Source organism: Anolis sagrei, chromosome 1 (genome assembly GCF_037176765.1).
Source record: "Anolis sagrei isolate rAnoSag1 chromosome 1, rAnoSag1.mat, whole genome shotgun sequence".
Classification (NCBI taxonomy): domain Eukaryota; kingdom Metazoa; phylum Chordata; class Lepidosauria; order Squamata; family Dactyloidae; genus Anolis; species Anolis sagrei.
Genome location: NC_090021.1, coordinates 326,936,095 through 326,960,808, shown reverse-complemented (window position 1 = coordinate 326,960,808; position 24,714 = coordinate 326,936,095). Strand labels below are relative to the sequence as shown.

At 43.3% G+C, this 24,714-nt stretch overlaps 1 protein-coding gene across 1 annotated transcript in view; it reads left to right on the top strand.

Moving 5' to 3' along the window:
• TDRD9 (tudor domain containing 9) overlaps positions 1-24,714 on the top strand; it is a 144,793-nt gene that overhangs the window by 85,468 nt on the left and 34,611 nt on the right. Inside the window, exons 12-20 of the mRNA XM_067463023.1 lie at positions 142-199; positions 8,905-9,009; positions 9,889-9,986; positions 11,325-11,456; positions 14,158-14,323; positions 14,444-14,507; positions 16,427-16,490; positions 17,067-17,111; positions 20,941-20,994. Of these exons, the coding sequence (XP_067319124.1) occupies positions 142-199; positions 8,905-9,009; positions 9,889-9,986; positions 11,325-11,456; positions 14,158-14,323; positions 14,444-14,507; positions 16,427-16,490; positions 17,067-17,111; positions 20,941-20,994 (786 nt within the window). The remainder of the gene's footprint in view (positions 1-141; positions 200-8,904; positions 9,010-9,888; positions 9,987-11,324; positions 11,457-14,157; positions 14,324-14,443; positions 14,508-16,426; positions 16,491-17,066; positions 17,112-20,940; positions 20,995-24,714) is intronic.

Here is a 24,714-nt window from a genome sequence, read left to right as displayed (position 1 = left end):
TAATATTTAAATAGCTATATAAATAAACAAATACACCTTCAGCTGCTTTTGTTTTCACAAGTCCTTTAAAAATAGATCTATGTGTTGGTCTACTCCTCCATTGCTTCCTATTCCTTTACTCCTTTTTAATTGTTTTTGTAGATTCTCCTCTCTACAAACATAGCGGAGAGCTCTGTAACTGTTCCAGATGTCAAATACGGTGAGTATGTTTGGATGCATAATGATTATAATGAGGAAAACGGATGTATACGTGTGTTTTGATTTTACCGTTTTGGATGTAGTGGTATTGAAGATTCTTTGTTCTTCTTTGCTTGGGAGTTACATTTAAAAGTCAGATTCCTGAATTCCTGTTTCAGAACAGAAGCCAGAAATGCCACAGGGTGAAATCCCACTCCAACCCCATCTCTCTCTGAAATGCACTTTTAAAACTAGTACAGAGAGTACTCTATGCCAAAAACCAAATTTTGCCCCAAGGAAATTTATATTTTGTGCAGAGCGGAAGTGGAGGAGAGAAATTTAGTGGTGGCTTTTGGCAAAAACCATTCAGATTAAATTAGGTGCAGTGTTTTAATTTGCTGTGATTCATTCAATTTGCATAAAATCACATGCAGTGCTTGTGGTTCTCATTTGGCAAACTCCAAAGAACTAAAGAAGCAGGGACAGAGAAGAATGTAGGTTAGGAAGTAAAAACAGAGGAAGCAACATCCCTCTTTACTTGGGTCGACATCTACACTATCGACTTGATGCAGTTTGAGACCACTTTGATTGCCAGGCATTGTTGCCAAGTCATTGCATTAAGATTTTGGCTGCACCTCTTACTTGGGCTCCTTCCCCACAGCTGAATAAAATCCCACATTACCTGTTTTGAACAGGAATATATGGAATGTGGATTCAGATAACCCAGTTCAAAGCTGATATTGTTGGATTTTCTGCCTTGATATTCTGAGTTATATAGCTGTGTGGAAGGGTCCCTAGATAATCCAACCTTTTGTCAGTGTGGGGTCATTAGTCCCTTTTCTGTTTCAAGATATGTTGTCTTCCCTTGAGATGAAATTTTAGTCCTGACATGACAAATGTACACTGGAAAAGCACCGAGGAAGCTTTTCAGAGCTACTGTGCCTTTTGAATGAAAAGATTCCTTCTTATGGCTTTTCCTTTGTTATTGCTTTACAACATTACTAAGGGTATTTATTTCATTTCTATGTACACTTGGGTTACTAGTTTCCTTTCATTTATATCAGTGTTAGTTTTCATATACTGGGATTTAAAAAGCAAACAGACTTTTGCATTGACTTGCTTTGAGGAACATTTCTGATACTGTATTATTGAAGGCTTCACAACCTCTGAGGATGCCTGCCATAGATGCAGGTGAAATGTTAATTTTTAAAATCACACTTAAAATAGAATCATAGAATCATAGAATCATAGAATCAAAGAGTTGGAAGAGACCTCATGGGCCATCCAGTCCAACCCCCTGCCAAGATTCAAATCGCCCCTATTTATTTATCGTGTCATCCGCAACCAGAACATTGTATTACATTTCAAACAGAACAAAACAAAGAAACAGATTAAAAAAACAAATTTTGCAAACTTGGTAGCTGATTAAATGTCCTTTGACCAGTATCTGGCCACTTGGAGTGCCTCGTGTTGCCGCAAGAAGGTCCTCCATCATGCATGTGGCAGGGCTCAGGTTGCATTGCAGCAGGTGGTCAGTGGTTTGCTCTTCTCCACACTCGCATGTCGAGGATTCCACTTTGTAGCCCCATTTCTGAAGGTTGGCTCTGCATCTCGTGGTGCCAGAACGCAGTGTCTTCAGTGCCTTCCAAGCCTCCCAGTCTTCTGTGTGCCCAGGGGGGAGTCTCTCATCTGGTATCACCCACGGATTGAGGTGCTGGGTTTGAGCCTGCCACTTTTGGACTCTCACTTGCTGGGGTGTTCCAGCGAGTGTCTCTGTAGATCTAAGAAAACTATTTGTTGATTTAAGTCGTTGACGTGCTGGCTGATACCCAAACAAGGGATGAGCTGGAGAAGTCTCTTGACATCACCCCTGACAGATGGCCATCCAGCCTCTGTTTAAAAGCTTCCAAAGAAGGAGCCTCCACCACACTCCAGGGCAGAGAGTTCCACTGCTGAACGGCTCTCACAGTCAGGAAGTTCTTCCTCATGTTCAGATGGAATCTCCTTTCTTGTAGTTTGAAGCCATTGTTTCGCGTCCTAGTCTCCAGGGAAGCAGAAAACAAGCTTGCTCCCTCTTGGTAAAGAAGAAAAGCATGCCTTAAGCCAGTGGTTCCTACAGGGACTGCTTTGGCCAGGGACCACTCTCCAATACTAGTCCCAAAAGGGTTACAAATCGGTTTTTGGTCAACTTTAAATTTGGTCTGGTTACTTGGGGTGCTTATACAGAAAATTGCATTGAATAGACCACATCAGCTCTAATTTCTGATACAGAACATACTTTAGATTTGTTTTGGTTATTTGGGGTGCTGATTCGGAAAATTGTATTGGATAGACCACAGCAGTTCTAGTTTCTGATATAGAACATATCCCATCCAATGGTCGCCATCTACTTGCCCACAGAAAACCATTTTAAATAAGCCTTGGCACTATAAGAGGGTTTTGTGAGACCAGTTGCTCTCGTAACGGTGCAGTAACGGTGAGGCTGTGGACCATATTTTAGTCATTGTGGACCACTAGTGATCTACAGACAGAGGTTGGGACCCACTGCCTTAAGCGGAATGGGGTTATTTTTGCCCCTCGCAGTCGGGTACCATAAGGGGATGGGATGGCCTATACTTTGGCAGTGACCTTTTTTGTTGTTGTTGTTGTTGGTGGCCATTTTTTTTACACTTAAAAGGCAATTTGTTCCAATAGTGCAAGAATTGTTGAGCATTTATTTTGGTTTCCAAAGCCACCTCTTCTAGTATTTATTTATTTATTTATTTATTTATCGTGTCAGGAGCAGACCGAACAGTTGCGTTGCATTTTTTAACAAACAAACAAACAGACAAAATACAAAGTTTGCAAGCTTGGTCGTCGATTAAATGTCCTTTGACCAGTAGCTGGCCACTTGGAGTGCCTTTGGTGTTGCTGCAAGAAGGCCCTCCATTGTGCATGTGGCAGGACTCAGGTTGCATTGCAGCAGGTGGTCAGTGGTTTGCTCTTCTTCACACTTGCATGTCATGGATTCCACTTTGTGGCCCCATTTCTTCAGGTTGGCTTTGCATCTTGTGGTGCCAGAGTGCAGACTGTTCAGCACCTTCTAAGTCGCCCAGTTTTGTGTGTGCCCAGGGGGGAGTCTCTCATTTGGTATCAGCCATTGATTGAGGTTCTGGGTTTGAGCCTGCCACTTTTGGACTCTCGCTTGCTGAGGTGTTCCAGCAAGTGTCTCTGTAGATCTTAGAAAACTATTTCTTGATTTAAGTCGTTGACGTGCTGGCTGATACCCAAACAGGGGATGAGCTGGAGATGTCTCTGCCTTGGTCCTTTCACTATTGGCTGCTACTTCCTGGCGGATGTCAGGTGGTGCAATACCAGCTAAGCAGTGTAATTTCTCCAGTGGTGTAGGGCACAGACACCCCTTCTAGACACCTCTTCTAGTTAATGGCCATAAGCCACTGTAATAATGATGTAGAGGAAATGTGGCTTGAACTTTGAAGTGTGAGCATCGGGGGCAGGACACATCCAAACAATTATGCAAAGTGACACAAAAACGAGAGATGGAAGACCTTTAGGTTGGTGCTGGCAGCCACTGTGCAGCGGGAGCGCCGTGTCTCTGCCAGAAGAGAAGGAAGCCTGTTTTTGCATCTCATCACCGGCGCTTCCTTGGTTCTGCCGCTTGCTGGTTCAGTGTATCGGTTTGACCTTTGCGCTGACAGTGGCTTGGGGCTATAATTCACAATGTTCTCATGACCTCTGGTAGTAGCAGCCATGAGATAAGAAGAGAGATGCTTGTGTCATTCGCAGCTGCTTAGCAGAAACGAGGCGGGCTTTTCACTTAAGTCAGAAATATCTCCTTCTGCAAAAGCTTCTCCTTATGCTCCAGCCGGTCTTTAAAAAACCTAACAGTGAGGTTTAGTGCAGGCATGGGCAAACTTTGGCCTTTCAGGTATTTTGGACTTAAACTCCCAGAATTCCTAACAGCCGGTTACAGCTGATACAGATATTTAATTGTATTACATGTTTTCATCCATTTCCCGTAGGGTAGCTGTGTTTGTTTTTGTAGTCATAATAGCAAAAAGATTTATGACATCTCAAATAAATCTCCACTCCTTTATTTGTATCCCCTCTTTTCTCCCTGTTTGTAACTCAAGTAGGCTTTTAAAAATAGTTATGAATTCCTGAAATACAAAAGTTAAAAAGAGATTTAAACACTACTTGTTCAGCACCCTTTGTCTGGAAATCCAAAATACTCCAAAACCCGTATTTGTCCACATGGGTGGCTGAGATAACGACCTCTTTACTTTCTGATTGTTCATTGTACACAAATCTTGTTTCGTGCACAATTTGATTAAAACATTGTGCATTAAATTGCCTTCAGACTACGTCTATAAGGTTATATGAAACAGAAATGGATTTTGAGTTTAGACTTGAGTTTCAACTCCAAGATACCTCATTATATATATATATGGAAGAGTTCAAAAATCTTTTAAAAATGGAGTATTTTGGGTAACCAATACTCAGCGTGTCACAATGCGCACAACAAAAACAACAAATAGAAAATCCGGCACATTGTTTAGGAGGGATAGGTTAGATCCAATCAATCTTCAAATGGGCAGCCCTGGGGATAACGTAATTATAATAACTATTTTGAGGTTGGATATGTTTTTAATGGATGTTTTAATATATATGTTTATTATGTATGCATGTTTACATGGCATCAAATTGTTGCCTATATATGTAAACCACAAGGCCCCCAGTGGTGCAATGGATTAAACCCTTGTAACAGCATGACTGCTGACTTGAAGATTGGGTTGCGGACCTGAAGGTTGCCAGTTCAAATCCGAGGAGAGCGCAATGAGCTCCTTCTGTCAGCTCCAGCTCCCCATGCGGGGATATGAGAGAAGCGTCCCACAAGGATGGTAAAACATCAAAACATCCAGATGTCCCTTGGGCAACGTCCTTCCAGACAGCCAATTCTCTCACACCAGAAGCAACTTGCAGTTTCTCAAGTTGCTCCTGACACCAAAATAGTAGTAGTAGTAGTAGTAAATAAATAAATAAACCACCTTGCGTCCCCTGCGGGGTTGAGAAAGACAGGTTATAAATAGGGTAAATAAATAAATAAATAACCCATATATGTTCTGTGGTGCTGGACCGAGAAGATCCAACCAGTCCATACTTCAGGAAATAAAACCCGACTGCTCATTGGAGGGAAGTATAGTAGAGACAAAGTTGAAGTACTTTGGCCACATCATGAGGAGACAGGAAAGCCTAGAGAAGACAATTATGCTGGGGAAAATGGAAGGAAAAAGGAAGAGAGACCGACCAAGGGCAAGATGGATGGATGGCATCCTTGAAGTGACTGGATTGACCTTGAAGGAGCTGGGGGAGGTGACAGCCGACAGGGAGCTCTGGCATGGGCTGGTCCATGAGGTCACGAAGAGTCGGAAACGAGTGAACGAATGAACAACAATGTTCTGTCTTCCCTTTAACCCAAGCATAGAAAGAATATTAAAATATTTTAAAATATTAATGTAATGTTTGAAGAAAATGTGTGCAGTATTCAGAAACTCTCATGGGAAGGATCCAGATTTGCTGAAAATGTTGGCAGTTTTGGATTTACTTTGTGATCTAATGCAACCTTTGATCGTGGCAGTTTTATACCTGCATTTTCCAGCAGTTTTGTGCAAAATAAGTCCCAGAATGCCTAGCTTCCTACGGATGTGTTGGGCAGATTACAACTGCTGTCACTGCAACCACTAGGTGGGGATAGAGATTGTTGTCACCAAGCACATCTGGAGTTTATGTAATTGGGCTCATGTCATGGAAAAACCTTTTAGTTTGAGAGGTCTCCTGTCCAGTCAGTTTATTCCTGCATTGGTGATGACTTTCCTTCTTCTTCATTGCTGTTCAGACTTGGCACACTTCTTTTCCTCGTCTACCATCCTGTGGAGAGAAACAAAAGTCCAAAGCATTCTCTTATAATACTTGTTTAGTTTTCTGCGAGTGTTTTTCTGTGGGTGCTGAAAATACTTTGGCATACGACCCATACCTTTTAATAAGTTCTTCCTAGAGTGGGAGGGAGAAAATACGTAACTATATGTAGAAAGGTCAAGTATCATAAGCATGTGTTAAGAAGTGACTTCTTTAATTTTAAACTTCTGGATGGTAACTATGTCCATAAAAAGTATACTCTTTTCTGATGTGCCTTTGGAGAGTGACCATATATTCCAGTCCTGTTGTGTCACCTATACTGTTTTCCTCGTATTGCACTTTCCCCACCTTATTGAAAGTCTACTTCCACTGTTCAATCCCTAGGAGCTCCTCCCGCACAAATATACCTTTTTCATTGTTATCTCATCCAGAGTTTTATTATTTTATGTCATGCATTTGGCCCGCCCATTATGTTATTTTGTACTGTTTATTTTACTTCATTGGTCTATTCATTTTATTGTGATGTTATTTTGTTGTTTATATTTTATGTTGCTGTAATGTATTGCTGGGCTTGGCCTCATGCAAGCCTCTCCGAGTCCCCTTTGGGGAGATGGTGGCGGGGTATGATTATTATTATTATTAGGTTCTTGTGGGTTTTTTCGGGCTATATGGCCATGTTCTAGAGGCATTTCTCCTGACGTTTCGCCTGCATCTATGGCAAGCATCCTCAGAGGTGAGGTCTGTTGGAACTGGGAAGGGGTTTATATATCTGTGGAATGACCAGGGGAGACAAAGGACTTTTGTCAGTTGGGCTAGGTGTGAATATTTCAACTGACCACCTTGATTAGCATACAATGGGGTGACTGTGCCTGGAGCAAATTCTTCTTGAAAGGTAATTAGATGTCCCTGCCTGTTTCCTCTTTGCTGTTTTTGCTGTTGCAATTTTAGAATTTTTTAATACTGGTAGCCAGATCTTGTTCATTTTCATGGTTTCATCCTTTCTGTTGAAATTGTCCACATGTTTGTGTATTTCAATGGCTTCTCTGTGTAGTCTGACATGGTGGTTGTGAGAGTGGTCCAGCATTATTATTATTATTATTATTATTATTATTATTATTATTATAATATTCAGGTTAAACCAATGTTACATTGGAGCTTAGAGGTTCAATAAGCTTCAGAATTGTAACCCAGCACACATCGGGGCAAAGTTGGCATCTCTGAGCTAGCATCTTGCGTTGTAACCTGTGTTGCGACACACCATAGTGTGGGTGGAGGTTTGGAACAACAGACGTCGTGATGTGACAGTGCAAATACGTTTCCACTGGGAATATGAGTGTTACAGGGTGGAGAATCAGGGGAATTCCACTCCGATGGAACTTTTGAGTAGAATGCTAAGGTTTCTCCCTCCACCACATTTCTTCCTTTCTCTTTTGCTTTTCCCAGAAGATGATTCACTTGGCTTCTTCAGGATTCTACCATTTTGGTCACTTGAAGTGTGGGGGGAAACCCCGATTTCCAAACTGAAGCCTGAAAAGTTAGTTGATGCATTAAAGCTCCCAGAATTCCCCAACCTATAACCATAATGCTGAGGAGATTGCAAGAGTTGCACAGCTAGCTGGGAGTCAGCTGCATTAAGATCACTGCTGACCGAAAGGTCATGAGTTCAAAGCCAGCCCGGGTCGGAGTGAGATTCCGACCAATTTGTGTAGCTTGCTGTTGACCTTTGCAGCCTGAAAGACAGTTGCATCTGTCAAGTAGGAAATTTGGGTACCACCTATGCGGGGAGGCTAATTTAACTAATTTAAGGTGCCATAAAAATCTCCTGCAAGCATGCAAAGAATGAGGAAGTACTTAATCAGTGTCACAAATGGACGGTGAAGCGACAGCTCCCCTGGTGGCCAGGCTCATCAAAAGCTGGAATGTTAAATAGCCTCTGTGTGTCTGTCTGTATATGTTTTGTGTCTATGGCAGTGAATGTTTGCCGTGTATATGTACATTGTAATCCACCCTGAGTCCCCTGCAGAGTGAGAAGGGCAGAATATAAATACTGTAAATAAATAAACAAATAGTATGAAAAGTAACTTCTTTTGTTTGTATTTAATTACTTTATTTCTGTCCTGCCTTTCTCCTGATATAGGAATTTCTCAAGGGTGAATTAAAAATGTTAGAGATGTCATAATTTTTGGTCACTCAGTTAAACAGAATTGAAAATAATTTATTTTAAGGTTTGGAATATATATATATATCCATATACATATACGTATACATATACATAGCATATATATGCAAATGCTATATTCACACACATGTATGCTTACTTTACTTTACTTACTTAGGCAATCCTCCATTCTCCGAGTATGATAGCCTTCCAAGTGTAGTGTCTTGGCGGTGGGTCCATCGTTGACTGTGAAGCCCTATTCCAGCACTCAAATTACTCCACCAGACTTACTTTTGTACATATATATTGATGTGTTCCTTTAAGTTGCTCCTGACTTTCAGTGACCATCAAGGCTTATCTTGGCAAAATTTATTTATTTATTTGGCCTTGGCCCTTCTCTGAGGCTAAAAGAGTGTGACTTCTCATGGCTAAATGGGAATTTGGACCATGTTCTCCAGAGTCCAAGTACAACACTCCAAACATTGGATCACACTCATACACAGACAAATATGTGTTTGTCATTTCTGCTGTTCTTTTGTTATTCACCTTTCTCCCTTTTTATGTGTTTCATTTATATAGAACCAACACATGTTTTGGACTGTTTCACCAAAGCATATTCCTTGTACTTTCCTCTTTTCTCATTTACTCTGCAGTCATTGACTTCTGCTTGGCTAGAACTCTGGTTTGTGATGAAGACACCAACTATCAGAGCTTGAGGCTATGCTGGGCTTCTAAAAGCAGCTGTAATCAGAGGAAAGGTAAGGTGGCCTCATGGCATAGAAGACCAGCTCACTTAGCTATTCCTAATGCATGAAACACCTTTACATATGCCTACTGTCTTACTCATGTGTAATCAAGTTGTTTACTTGAACAGGAGGGATGTGGTGCTCAGGATGTCCACAGCAAATGCCACCATTGTCTCTTCTCTTCTACCTTCCAGGAGCTTCTAATCCTTGAGTATTAATAGTAGTTGTAAGGAAAGGAAAAAGAAAGTGACTGTTGGGTGACAGAAGCACTCCAAATACTGAAATGGTCAATCCTCATTTGTTTATTATTTAAATGTATACCTACTTGCTTACTTAGGCGATCCCTCGTAGTCCGAGGATGATGGTCCCCCAAGTGTAGTATCCTGGCAGCTGACCTCCAACTGGAGCGCTCAAGGGCCAGGGCTTCCCAGTTCTCACTGTCTATGCCAGAGTTTTAAAGGTTGGCTTTGAGCCCGTCTTTAAATCTCTTTTCCTGTCCTCCAACATTCCATTCTTGAGTTCGGAGTAGAGCAACTGCTTTGGGAGACGGTGGTCGGGCATCCAGACAACATGGCCTGTCCAGGGGAGTTGATGGCGGAGGACCATCGCTTCAGTGCTGGTGGCCTTTGCTTCTTCCAGGACGCTGACATTTGTCGGCTTGTCTTCTCAAGAGATTTGCAGGATTTTTCGGAGTCAGCGCTGATGGAATCGTTCTAGGAGTTGCATGTGACGTCTGTAGACTGTTCACGTCTTGCAAGCATATAGCAGGGTTGGGAGGACAATAGCTTTATAAGTAAATAAATAAATAAGCTTTATAAATAGCTTTATATTTAAATGTATAGCAGTCCATGGCTTCTTTATCCTTCCCACTCTTTCCCTTTTTACTCATAGGCCGAGCTGGCCGTGTTTCTAAGGGATACTGCTACAGGCTGGTACGTAAAGACTTTTGGACCCGGTGCATCCCTGAGACCAGTGTTCCTGAGATGATGGTAAGCATTGCTCCCATGGTGTATATATCTTTAAAGTTGAAAGTGGAATTAGAGAGAATTAGACACTGATGGAAACATTAGAGATGGTTCCATCATGTCTGCCCTGCTTTTAGCTCTCCGGTACAGTATTTCTAAATGCTTACCTAGAACTATGGAGCCCCTGGTAGTGCAGCGGGTTAAACTGCTGAGCTGCTGGACCTTCTGACTGAAAGGTTGGTGGTTTGAATCCTGGTAGTGCAGCGGGTTAAACTTCTGAGCTGCTGGACCTTCTGACTGAAAGCTCGGTGGTTTGAATCCAGGGAACAGGGTGAGCTCCTGGTGTTTGTTCCAGCTTCTGCCAACCTAGCAATTTGTATGTGAGTAAATCAATAGGTACCGCTCCAGTGGGAAGGTAACGGCGCTCCATGCAGTCATGCCAGCTGCATGATCTTGGCAGCATCTAAGGACAACGCTGGCTCTTTGGCTTAGAAATGGAGATGAACACTACCCCCCAGAGTTGGACACGACTAGACTTCAGGTTCAGGGGAAACCTTTCCTTTTACCTTACCTAGAACTGTTGTCCCCCAACAGATGGAGTCTGGGTTGTTGTAGGTTTTTTGGGCTTTTTGGCCATGTTCTAGAAGCATTCCCTCCTGACGTTTCACCTGCATCTGTGGCAGGCATCCTCAGAGGCTATGAAGTCACGTCAGGAGAGAATGCTTCTAGAACATGGCCATACAGCCCGAAAAACCTACAACAACCCAGTAATTCCGGCCATGAAAGCCTTCGACATACAATGTACTATGCTAATAATATAGCATATTGTATGTCTATATACCTTGTAAGCCGCTCTGAGTCCCCTTTGGGGTGAGAAGGGCGGCATATAAATGTCATAAATAAATAAATAGATAAATAGCCTCTTGGGATGTGCAATTTGTATGACAAAAATGGAGGAAAGTAGAACTCTCTCCGCTCCTGCTTGCAGGACTTTCAGAATATTTGTTTTCACTTCTTCTCTGAGGAAAATGGAATCGACTGTCTCCCACAAGGATCATTTTCTTGTTGATCTTGGTCTGATGCATTTTTGTGCAGATCCTGTAGCTGTCTATTAGCCACTGAACAGGAGTGAGGGAACTGTGTTGCACACCTTGAGCTTTGAGAAGCCAGACTTCCCAAAACGTTTCAAGCCAGAGCAGGTTTTAGAAGGTTGCAAACCAATATGTGAGACTGCAAAGATGACCTCTAAAAATTATAATTGCAATGTTCTTGTTCTCCTTTGTTTAGTTTGGTCTAGAGAGTAAGCGCAAGCAATTTTTTCTAGATGTTAATAAAAGGCATCATTTGTTATTTCTCTTTCAGCGATGTCCATTGGAAACTACTGTATTAAAAGTGAAGCTGCTTAACATGGGAGAACCCAGGGCTTTATTAGCAACAGCTCTGTCTCCTCCCAGTATATGTGATATTGAGCAGACTATTCTAAGACTTAAGGAGGTGGGTGTTTTTTTTTTATTTGACTATCATCTAAAATAACTAATTTAGACATGTATCAAGCCAAATGTTTTGTATTCTCACTTGAGCAGCTCAACTACTTCTTTAAGAGGAAAATTTGGGGGGGGGGGGGGGGGTGAGGCGAGACCAAGAAAAAAATCAGTTATGAATGCACCCAACATACCTCACATTGAGTTGTTGTAGGTTTTTCGGGCTATATGGCCATGTTCTAGAAGCATTCTCTCCTGACGTTTCACCTCAAAGGGTGTGAGGTCACTTCCTTTGTTATCCATCCTGTGGTCCTCATTAGGACCTCACAACCTCTGAGGATGCTTGCTATAGATGCAGGCAAAACATCAGGAGAGAATGCTTCTAGAACATGGCCATATAGCCCGAAAAACCTACAACAACCCAGTGATTCTGGCCATGAAAGCTTTTGACAATACCTCACGTTGTTATCAGTGAATTAAACATGGGAGAAAAATGGGCTGATGCTCCTAGAAGGCATCATCATAATGTCCCATTCCATCCCTTTTTTCCACTTGATCAAGTAGATAAGTGCTTGAGGTTGACTTTAGTAGGTCACAGATTTTGTAAGCAGAGCATTACAAAAGGGGGGTTAGGGGGATTAGAATGTAATTTTCTGTGATATTCAGTGCAATTAGGTTTGGATGATTTGCATGAACAGAGCAATACTACTCTATCAGCTCACCCATTGATGGGTGATATCAATACTCTGGCCTGCAATGAGGACCATGGATAACGAAGTGGCAATGAGGGCAAACCTTTCACTTAGATTGACCTGAGCAGCCAATGAAATCAAACCCTAGCAATCTGTTTCCATTGGCTGCATTGATGGGCCTGATTATGGAGAAGAACCAGCCACTGCCATTTAGCAGACAGGGATGCCTCTGTTCCATCCATCCCGTAATTGGCCATTGTCCAGTAAGTTGTACAGTAATATATTACATCTGTATATCTCTCAATTAATGGAGTGATTTTGCAGTATGCCAAGTTCTAAAAAATAAATCAAGATGCCCCAATTTACTGTGTCGTTTTAGTTGTAAGCTTTGTGACTGATTGCACATCTTTTCCTATTGGCACGGGTGGTTTTATTTCTTTATGTATAAATTGCGCCTGTATTTATTATTTATTTATTTATTTCTCGCACTTCTACCCTGCCCTTCTCAACCCCCAAGGGGGGACTCAGGGCGGCTTACAAAAGGCACAATTCGATGCCAGCACAACAACAAGATAAAAATAAAACATATATAAACAGTAATTAAAACAATTAAAAACAATCCATTATACATCACAATCCCTAAACCAATCTAGTGCTCAACTTTTGCCAGCTGAGAGTCCGTAAATTCAATTCCACATTGTCAAATCCATCAATTCTAGTCGTCGCTTGTCCTTTGTCTATCTGCCAGATTACCCGAAAGCCTGGTCCCAAATCCATGTTTGTAATTTCCTTCTAAAAGAGAGGAGGGATGTCGATGACCTAATTTCCCCGGGGAGCGAATTCCACAGGTGAGGGGCCACCACCGAGAAGGCCCTGCTCCTCGTCCCCACCAACCTCACTTGTGATAGAGGTGGGGCCAAGAGCAGGGCCTCCCCAGAAGATCTTAAACTCCGAGGCGGGACGTAGAAGGAGATGCGTTGTACCTTGGGAAGCCACTTTCTGGTTACATCCTGAATAGATTACTGCAACACATTCTATGTGGGGTTGCCTTTGAAGACTTTGGAAGCTTCAGTTGGTCTAACGGACAGCAGCCAGATTGCTCACCATAGTGGCATACAGAGAGCACACAACCCCCCTGTTACGCCAGCTGCACTGGCTGCTAGTCTGCTACCAAGCACAATTCAAAGTACTAGTTTTAGCCTCTAAAGCCCTAAACGGTTCCGGCCCAGCTTACCTGTCCCAAAGTATCTCCCTCTATGAACCATCTCAGAGGTTAAGGTCGTCCAGGGAGGCCGTGCTCTTGGTCCCACTTCCACAATTGCGAGTGGTGGGGACGAGAGACAGCCTTCTCAGTGGTGGCCCCTCATCTGTGGAACTCCCTCCCCAATGAAATTAGATCAGCTCCTTCTCTCCTGACCTTCAGGAAAAAAACTTAAGACGTGGCTTTGGGACCGGGCTTTTGGCAAATAAGTGGGGCAGTGCAATTAAGTGACTATGAATTAATCTATATAAATAAAAATGTAATGTTAGGTTGTGGGATTAACATAACTCTAAAACCACTATACGAATTGACACCAAATTTGGACACAATGCACCTATCAGGTCAATGAGTGACTATCACTCATAAAAACACTGAAGAACACAGCAGAAGAGACTTAAAAAGCCAAAAAAACAAAAAAAATCATTACAATGCATGCACAAAATCACACACACATATATATACACGCAAACACACATATTAACACATATACACAAATACACACACAAAACAGGGGACGGCTAATGTCTTGATAAATGGAACAGCCCTGGATTACGTTTTGGATGATGTGATTTTAATTGATGTTTTAATAACTTATGTTGTAATTGTTCAGTTTTAATTGTAATCATGTATTGATACATGTATGTTTGGCATCAAATTGCTGCCTGTTGTTAAGGCCACCTTGAGTCCCTCCAGATTGAGAAAAGGCGGGATACAAATATAGTAAATCAATCCATCAATCAATCAATCATTTTGCTATGTAGATTGGAGCACTTGCTGTTGATGTCCATTCTGAAGAGCAAAACCCATACGACGGTGAACTGACATTCCTAGGAAGAGTGTTGGCAGATTTACCAGTGGATCAGCATCTTGGCAAGCTTATTGTTCTTGGGCATGTCTTTGGGTGTCTGGATGAGTGCCTTATAATTGGTAAGAGAAGCAACAAATCCCATTATCCTGACTAAATCCAAATCCCACTTTCCTGACTAATCAGAACTGGTTTTTGTTTGTTTTGTTAGTATTACATGTCTTTTCCTCTTTCCTTTATAGCTGCAGCCCTCTCCTTGAACAACTTTTTTTCAGCCCCCTTCAGACAGCATTTTGACAGCTACAGGTATTGTCATGAGGTCACGGGAAAAATGGTAGACGGGTTTCCAAGTGCCAAGAGATTGGCTGTTTTTATTTTGGGAAAAGATAAAAGAGTTTTGATGCTTATTTCAGTGGCCTTCTTCAGGGGCTGCATAAACACATAAACATCAATATAAATTTAAAATTAAAAGGGCAACACATAATTATATAATACATATACATTGGAGATTCTTAGTGGAGAGGGGTAGAACCTGGATAAATGTAGATTTTGGTTGCTTGAGGGATACTGTTAAAAACAGGCCTAATTAATGCTATATCCTATACCAGGGGTCCTCAAACTTTTTAAACAGAGGGCCAGGTCACAGTCCCTCAAACTGGTGGAGGGCCGGATTATAATTTGGAAAAAAAAATGAATGAATTCCTATGCACTCTGCAGATACCTTATTTGTAGTGCAAAAAACACTTCAAAACAATACAATAATTAAAATGAAGAACAATTTTCATAAATATAAGCTTATTAGTATTTCAATGGGAAGTGTGGGCCTGCTTTTGGCTGATGAGATAGGATCATAGAATCAAAGAGTTGGAAGAGACCTCCAACTGGCCACCCAGTCCAACCCCCTGCCAAGAAGCAGGAATATTGCATTCAAATCACCCCTGACAGATGGCCATCCAGCCTCTGTTTAAAAGCTTCCAAAGAAGGAGCCTCCACCACACTCCGGGGCAGAGAGTTCCACTGCTGAACAGCTCTCACAGTCAGGAAGTTCTTCCTCATGTTCAGATGGAATCTCCTTTCTTGTAGTTTGAAGCCATTGTTCCGCGTCCTAGTCTCCAAGGAAGCAGAAAACAAGCTTGCTCCTTCCTCGCTGTGGATTGTTGTTGTTGTTGTGTGCTTTCAAGTCGTTTCAAACTGAGGTTGACCCTGAGTGAGGGCTGGGTAAATGACCTTGGAGGGCTGCATTTGGCCCTCGGGCCGTAGTTTGAGGACCCCTGCCCTATACTATACCATACCATCAAGTCTGTATTGGCTAGTTATTAATATTGAAATACAGTAATTAAAAGCAAATTAAGACAAATAAATGCAAATGTAACAATATAACAATTTTAATGTATGATAAATCAGCTTTGTGAATGCAGTGTGCAATTTTGGTAAATTTTGGCAATTAATGCTGATTTTATTTTCATTTTTATTTCAAAAATATTGTTTATTTTTGCCGGTTGTTTGAGAGTATCAGGTAGGCTGTTAGCAATTGTGGGAGTTGGTCCAAAACACCTGGAGAGCCAAAGTTTGCCCATGCCTGAGATAAACTGTTTAGCATTTGTATTGGCATTACCTATCTGTAGTTGAACTTCCATATTTGGGGGTTTCATTTTTGCCCATTTGATTATTTGTGGATTTGAGCAATATATTTGATCAATGCATTCTCTCTAGGACTTTCTAGATACTCCAGTGTGACTCCATCATCAACTTCCACCATAGAATTGTGCTAGACACTTTGAAGCCCAGCAAATATGAACCTCACTGTATTTCTAATGTATTTTAAAACTGAATTATAATTGGGTTGCTGTAAGTTTTTTGGGATGTATGGCTAGTTCCAGAAGCATTCTCTCCTGACGTTTCGCCTACATATGTGCCAGGCATCCTCAGAGGCTGTGAGGTCACACTTCACAACCTCCGAGGATGCCTGCCATAGATGCAGGTGAAACATCAGGAGGGAATGCTTCTGGAACATAACCATACAGCCCGAAAAACTTACAGCACCCCAGTGATTCTGGCCATGAAAACCTTCCACAATACATTGAATTATAATTGCTGTGAGCTGCCCTGTGTGTAAAACATGTGAAAAATTGAATGCATTTTTTTGGTACAAAAATTGTTTTCGTGAGCTGCCCATGTTAGGTGATCTTGCATCAGGGTGTTAACAATTTTTTTTAATCCCATAGGAATAAAATGCATTTTGCTGGGAACAGCAGAAGTGATTGCATCGCACTTGTTGATGCCTTTAAGGTAATCATCTTTCTCCAGAAAATGAAACAAAAACGTCTTCCTGGAACAAGCACGGATGCCAGGAAAGATTGAGTGAGCAGCACAATTTCCCAGCTGCTAATAATAACCATTGGTTGCACCAAGAAAAACATTAATGTTGACTTTCAGTAATTAGAGGATGATGTAAACACTGCCCAGAATTACTGCCATGTATGAAAAATTATTAAAAACTCTTAAAAACTAGTTAAAAGTTTCTAGGTAAAGAGGTTTTTATTTATTCTACCTTTAATTCTTTGATGTATTTATTTCTCCTATGATTTGTTTTGGTGCAATCCTTTAACATCGGTGCTGCACACTATTATTAATCTTTCACTGTTTTATCAGCTATTGGGAAGCACCCTTTAAAGTTCTCAATAAAGAACAGCACGGACAAGTTTTAAATGGGAAAATAATGGGCAACTGTTTATTGTAGTAGTCTTGTACTGTTTTGGTGAAAGACCCTTCTCCTGGCTTCCAGAGTTTATGAAGTATGTCTGCCCTAAGGCTATGTTTACCTTCGCCTTACGTCTATAAAGAGTTTTCCTTTTTTAACTTTAGGAATGGCAGGAAAGCAGGAAAAACGGAAAGCTTCGACACCCCAAGGTCCGTTCCAGTGATGATTTGGTTTGACTGTAATGAATGTTCGGTGGACTATAATGAAAGTTTTGATGCTGAGATCTACTTCATTTTTTCCCTTTGATTAAGCTATTGATTTTTTATATTTGTGTGTGTATATATATATCTAATTATATTAAATTATGAAACATAGCATTTTATAATATTCCATATGCATTTTGTATAAGACAAAAGGATAAAAGGGGGAAATTGCAATAACTGTGTATTGTCGAAGGCTTTCATGGCTGGAATCACTGGATTGTTTTAGGTTTTTTCGGGCTATTTATTATTATTTTATTTATTTTATTATTTGCATTTGTTGACCGCCACTCTCAGCCCGAAGGCGACTCGTGGCGGTGTACAGAACATAGAACATAAAGACGACAGTTACAGTAACTCAGGCTCATAACACACATTTTACTAACACACAGCTAATTAAACTAAAAATCCGCTTCGTCTTGTTTGGGTCATAATCAATCTCGTGGTCATAGTCCATTCCGGTGGTCAATCCAAAACATAGCACTTAATTGAAGGCCTTTTCGAAGAGCCAGGTTTTCAGGCCCCTGCGGAAGGCCATGAGGGAAGGCGCCTGCCTAATTTCAGCAGGGAGGGAGTTCCACAGCCGGGGGGCCACCACCGAGAAGGCCCGCTCTCTAGTCCCCGCCAAGCGTGCCTGTGAGGCAGGCGGGACCGAGAGAAGGGCCTCCCCGGATGATCTCAAGGTCCTCGTGGGCTCGTAGGCCGAGATGCGGTACTCAAGGTATTTTGGGCCAGAACCGTTTAGGGCTTTAAAGGTTAGCACCAGCACCTTGAATTGGGCCCGGTAGCTGATCGGCAGCCAGTGGAGCTGGGACAGCAAGGGCGTTGTGCGCTCCCTGCGTCCCGCTCCGGTTAACAACATGGCTGCCGCGCGCTGGACTAGCTGGAGCTTCCGGGCCGTCTTCAAGGGCAGCCCCACGTAGAGAGCGTTGCAGTAGTCGAGGCGGGATGTGAACAAAGCGTGTACCACCGTGGCCAAGTCAGACTTCCCAAGATACGGGCGCAGCTGGCGCACGAGCCGAAGCTGTGCAAATGCTCCCCTGGTCACCGCTGAAACCTGGGGATCCAGGCTCAGCGATGAGTCCAGGGTCACACCCAAGCTGCGAACCTGCGCCTTCAAGGGGAGTGCGACCCCGTCCAGCACAGGCTGTAACCCTATACCCTGTTCGGCCTTGCGACTGACCAGGAGTACCTCTGTCTTGTCTGGATTTAATTTCAGTTTGTTCGCCCTCATCCAGACCGTCACAGCGGCCAGGCACCGGTTCAGGACTTCGACAGCCTACTTAGTAGCAGGTGGGAAGGAGTGACAGAGTTGGACGTCATCTGCGTACAGGTGACACCGCACCCCGAAACTCCGGATGATCTCACCCAGCGGCTTCATGTAGATGTTGAACAGCATGGGGGACAGTATGGAGCCCTGAGGAACACCACAGGTCAAAGGCTGTGGCGTTGAACAGGAGTCCCCCAATAACACCTTCTGGGTACGACCCTCCAGAAATGACCGGAGCCACCGCAAAGCGATGCCCCCAAGGCCCATCTCTGCAAGGCGTCCCAGAAGAATACCGTGGTCGACGGTATCGAAGGCCGCTGAGAGGTCCAGAAGCACCAACAGGGACACACTCCCCCTGTCTAGCTCCCGGCGGAGATCATCCACTAAGGCGACCAAGACCGTCTCGGTACCATGTCCCGGTCTGAAGCCAGACTGTGCCGGATCCAGATAATCCGTGTCTCTCAAGAATACCTGGAGTTGTGAGGCCACCACGCTTTCCATGACTTTGCCCAAGAAGGGAAGATTGGAAACAGGCCGAAAGTTGTCAAATTTAGTGGGGTCCAGTGATGGTTTCTTCAACAGCGGCTTTATAATAGCCTGTTTTAGGCTCGCTGGAATCGTGCCCTCCCGAAGGGAGGCATTAACCACCACCGTTACCCACTCAGCCAATCCCCCTCTGGCCTCTTTCAGAAGCCAGGATGGGCAGGGGTCTAGGATGGACGTGGTAGGCCTCATTCCTCCAAGTATCTTGTCCACATCCTCGGGTTTCACAAACTGAAAAGAATCCATCAAAATAGGACAAGCAGGTGCTTGTGTCACATCCACAGAGACTGCATTTAATGTGGCGTCCAGCCCAGAACGGATCAAAGCGACTTTGTCTGCAAAGAATCGAGCAAATGCTTCACAGCGCGTGTCCGAGTTGTCAGGGCTCCCACCTGAGGTGGGGGGAGTTAATAGACCTCTGACAATCCGAAACAACTCCGCCGGACGGTTTTTTGCAGACGCAATAGTGGCCGCAAAGAAAGTTTTCTTTGCGGCTTTTATTGCCGCGGCATATGCCCTTAAAAAGGACACAAACCGTGTTCGGTTTGGCTCGCTTGGGTCCGAGCGCCACACGCTCTCTAGTTCCCTCTTCCTTCGCTTCATCGCTGCCAGCTCCTCAGTGAACCAAGGAGCTGGTTTAGCTCGGTTACTTGAGAGGGGACGTTCCGGAGCGATCCTGTCAATTGCCCTGGTCATCTCCCCATTCCAGAGAGCGACCAAGGCCTCGACATGGTCACCTACCGAGGTGGCGGGAAAATTCCCAAGAGCCATCAGGAATCCGTTCGGACCCATAAGCCTCCTGGGGCGGACCATCTTAATGGGTCCTCCACCTTTGCGGAGGTTAGGGGGCGCAGTGAGCCTAAATGTGATCAGGAAGTGGTCGGTCCATGGCAACGGAGAGATGGACAACTCCTCCACACCGCCACCCTGCTCCCATCCCTGGCAGAAAACCAAGTCCAATGTATGTCCGCAGAGGCCGGGTGGTAGTAGTGGCCGCGGCGGCCGCAGCGGTAGCGGTAGCCTAATGGCGGCCGCGGCCTGGCGGCGGCTGCAGCCCAATAGTGAAGGCAGCGGCAACCCCCAGCTGCAGCGATGGCGGTCCGGTAATTGTTCGGCCCTTCCCGCGGGTGGCGGTGGTCCCAGCAACGGCCTCGCGGCAGTGGCGGCCGCTGCTCAGCAGCGGCCCGATGGTAAAAGAGCCGCGGCGGCCGCGTGGGTGGCCTGGTGGCCACTGTGGCCTGGCGGCGGCAGTAGCAGCCTGATGGGACGGCGGCGGCCCGGCGGTGGCTCGGCCTCCGCAACCTCTGCGATGGTCTCGATGGTCATGGCTATATGGCCATGTTCTAGAGGCATTCTCTCCTGAGAATTAAAAAACTCTAAAATTAAAACAGCAGAGGGAAAACAAGCAGGGACATCTAATCACCTCTCAACAAAAGATTGCTCCAGGCACTGCCAGGCTATCAAATGCTAATCAAGGTGGTCAGTTGAAACATTCACACCTAGCTCCAGCAGACAAGAGTCCTTTGTCCCACCCTGATTTTTCCACAGGTATATAAACCCTTTTTCCTAGTTCCAACAGACCTCACTACCTCTGAGGATGCTTGCCATAGATGCAGGTGAAACGTCAGGTGAGAATGCCTCTAGAACATGGCCATATAGCCCGAAAAAACCTACAACAACCCTGCAATAACTGTATTTGGGCTGTTGTAGGTTTTTCGGGCTATATGGCCATGTTCTAGAAGCATTCTCTCCTGATGTTTCACCTGCATCTATGGCAGGCATCCTCACAACCTCTGAGGATGCCTGCCATAGATGCAGGCAAAACATCAGGAGAGAATGCTTCTAGAACATGGCCATATAGCCTGAAAAAAACTGCAACATCCCAGTGATTCCAGCCATGGAAGCCTTCAACAATACAATAACTACATTTTATTGCTTCTAAACAGACTTTTTCTCCTCTTTCAGGATGAACTGGACTGGGGACGTTCCAACTATATTCATATCAAGAGGATCCGGGAGGTGAAGTGAAGAATATCTCTTTTCTTTCTTCCCACCCTTAGCTCTATTTTCCTATTATACACACTGTTTTCATATGAATTTATAGCACATAAACCTCAAGAGAAGAGTAGAAAGAGCAACTCATTGGGATCCACAGAGAGGGAGAGAGCTAGCCTGCAGATATGTGTGAACTGGTCGGAAAAGACCCTGCACAGCTAGATTAGTTCTGTGGAATGGAGGTTCCCACCCCTGTAGTTAAGATGTGGCTGGCTCTTGGTATCTGCTGGGATTTAATTCCATGAATGCCTGTGAATAACAAAATGTGTGGATGCTAAAGTCTATTATAGACTTCCCTATGGTCTTCCTTATATGAAATGGCAAAATTGGGTTTGCTTTTGGGATTTATTTATGTGAGAAGAAGATTTATATATTATTTATTTATTTCAACTACCCCACTCTTTTCTACCCCTGAAGGGGGACTCAGGGCGGCTTACAGCCGGCAATAATTCAATGCCCCATATATGCAACTGATAAAAGCAACAGTTACATAATAAGTAAAACATTAAATTAGATTAACAACAATTTAAAATAGTACAAATAGTCTGAGTTCTACAATCAACAACTTAATCCGAAGCCAGTCCACAGTCCGTTTTCCATAACATTGTCATCATTTTTATTGTCAGCCTGCTATCCGAATGCCTGGTCCTATAACCACGTCTTTAGCTTATTCCTAAAGGAAAGGAGGGAAGCAGTTGACCTAATTTCGCTGGGGAGCGAGTTCTACAGGCGGGGGGCCACCGCCGAGAAGGCCCTGTCCCTCTTCCCCACCAAGCGCATTTGCGATGAATGTTGTGAAGCCATGGATGGTTGACTTTATGAGTATGGAGGACCCAACTGTATATTATAAACACTTTCACGCACACATGGTTGTGTTTAATTCATTAATTTCTTGATTGGTTATGACTTTTCTGCTCACTGAAGCAAAGAAACAATAAGATCACAGAACAGACTTAAAATGTTCTCCAAAAAGAGTCTGAAGAGTGGTCTGATTCATTGTAAAGCATGGAAGAAAACCTCAATTCCAAGACCACTAGAGTTCCCCGTTGCCCTTCCTTGAATTGGACTGCTTTAAAGCTCTGTTTTGATGAATCACATGTAATTTGGACCATTTAGATCCCTAGAATGCCCTGTGTATGTGGCCAGAACATCATATTCTTGCTATAAAAAACTAACCAGGCCACAATGTGTTTTTGTATTGAGACTCTGTGTTACTAAGGTTACTACAGCATTTAGCAGAAAGGACATTGCAGAAGTACTTAATGGCATTAGCGAGTGGGTAACACACAAAGAGAGTGGAAATTCCCCCAAAGAGCTTCATTGGGAGTTCACACTGTCTGCTTGTAAGTCTCATGGAGACAGACTTCTGGTCAAACAGCTGCATTGAACTGTCAGCTGTCTGTAGACAAACTGTTCTCTGAAGTTGGTAAACATTTTCATGTGGGGCAATGTTGTGGCTTTTAAAATTGAAATTCAAGGTATACAGTGGCCCATCTTATCCCAAATCATACCTGAGAATAAAATGATATTTTATCTCATTTTTTTCAGTTTCTAGCATTAATTATATAGACTTGGTTTTTATGCCTGTTTCTCGGATAATTTGGGGCTTTGAATTCAGTAATTCCATTGGATAGACCGCAGCAGCTCTAGTTTCTTAGATATTGTTGCACTCTGGCCTGGAATCACCTTTGCACCACACAAGAGTTCAGTATTACTAATTAAACAGTTTATTGAAGAAAGCAAATATAAAAAAGGCAAAAAAGTAAAAGGCAATACAAAAAGTAATGTCCCCAAAAGCAATAGGAAAAAAATGCTATTAAAAGACAATAGTCCATACATCAGACGTCCATTCAAAAGTGACAAGGTACATGGAAATACTGGAGTCAAAACATAAGCATAAATCCATAACCAGGAACACAGGATCTCCTTACAAAACTTGAATCCATGATCATGAGCACAAAAGGGTTGCTGTAGGTTTTTTGGGCTATATGGCCATGTTGTAGAAGTATTCTCTCCAGACGTTTCGCCTGCATCTATGGCAGGCATCCTAAAAGGTTTGAGGTCTCACAACCTCTGAGGATGCCTGCCATAGGTGCAGGCAAAACGTCAGGAGAGAATGCTTCTAGAACATGGCCATATAGCCTGAAAAACCTACAACAACCCAGTGATTCCAGCCATGAAAGCCTTCGACAATACATGAGCACAAAACTTTCCCAAGGAACTTAAACATAGACTTGAACGTGAAACAAGACCAAGGTGTACATGGTAACACAACGTTGCCTGCTCTAACCACTTTAGTAAACAGTTCTTTAATTTAAAGATCACAGACCCATGAAATCATGCCTTTGACATCTGCTCTGATGCTTCAAGGATTTCTCACTCTGTTGTTTCAATTTCTCACTGAGTCTCATAATCTGGCTCCCTCCTCTCAGAGATCAAGCCTCAAACTCCTACTGACCTCAGGTGTGTTCCCAGGGGAACGATCTTTCCCTTCCAGCTCCGTATCTTCCTTTGCCAAGGAGCGACTAGGGGAAAGGTTCTCCCTATCTTCTGATGCCCCAGCATCTCCCTCCCCGCTCTGCTCTGAAGCCATTTCTCTCTCACCAGACACAGACCCATTCTCCCAGGCAGAATCATGATCTAAAATACCCTCATTTCCTACACTGCAAAGTCCACCAATCCTTACAAACTTGGATGGAACAATCTTATCATCTTCAGCCTTTGGCTGAACTACAACAGATATTATTATTATTAACTTTATTTATACCCCGCAAAATCTCCCAAAGGACTCAATGCGGCTTACAAAGGCCAAGGCTGCAACAACAACAACAACAACACACAAATATAACAGTAAAACTCATAAGCAAATAATAAAACATCAAGCAAAGACAATAAACACTAGAAACAATGACACATGATGCATTTAAAAACTAAAAAGGCCGGGCCAAATGTAATGGACAAAATTAAAAGTGCTGAACTTGACAGGAGGTATGTAGAGGTTTTTTGGAGGTAGATGCAATGTGCAGACAATCCTAGTCTCTAACAAAGTGTATTTGGGACATGATGCCAGGAGTTTCCTAATCTGGAAAGGCACACTGGAACAGCCAGGTCTTCAGGTTCTTCCTAAAGATTGCCAACGTTGGGGCTTGTCTGATGTCCTTGGGGAGAGAGTTCCAGAGTCGGGGGGCCACCACAGAGAAGGCCCTGTCCCTCGTCCCCACCAAACGTGCTTGTGACGCAGGTGGGATCGTGAGCAGGGCCTCTCCAGATGATCGAAGGGAACGTGTGGGTTCATATATGGAGATGCGGTCACGCAGGTAGGCGGGTCCCAAGCCATTTAGGGCTTTGTAGGTGAATACCTGCAGATATGATTATCATGGTTTTCTATGGGTGAGCACATGCCAAATAGTAGATGTTCTGTGTACTGTATCTCAAAAACTAGAGCTGATGGAGAAAAACTGGTGCCATTTTTTGAATTGGCAGGTCAGATATACCCAGAAACAGGGCTAACATTTGAGGCACCAAAATGTGTTGACCAGTGATAGTAGCTTTTATTAACCCCTTTATCCTGGAAGAACTCCTAAAAGAACTTTCTCTTCTTAGGAATCCCTTACATAAAATATTTTTTTCTACATCCAATAACAATTTCTTATGTAGTCCCTAGCATCAGATTTTGGGCACCTA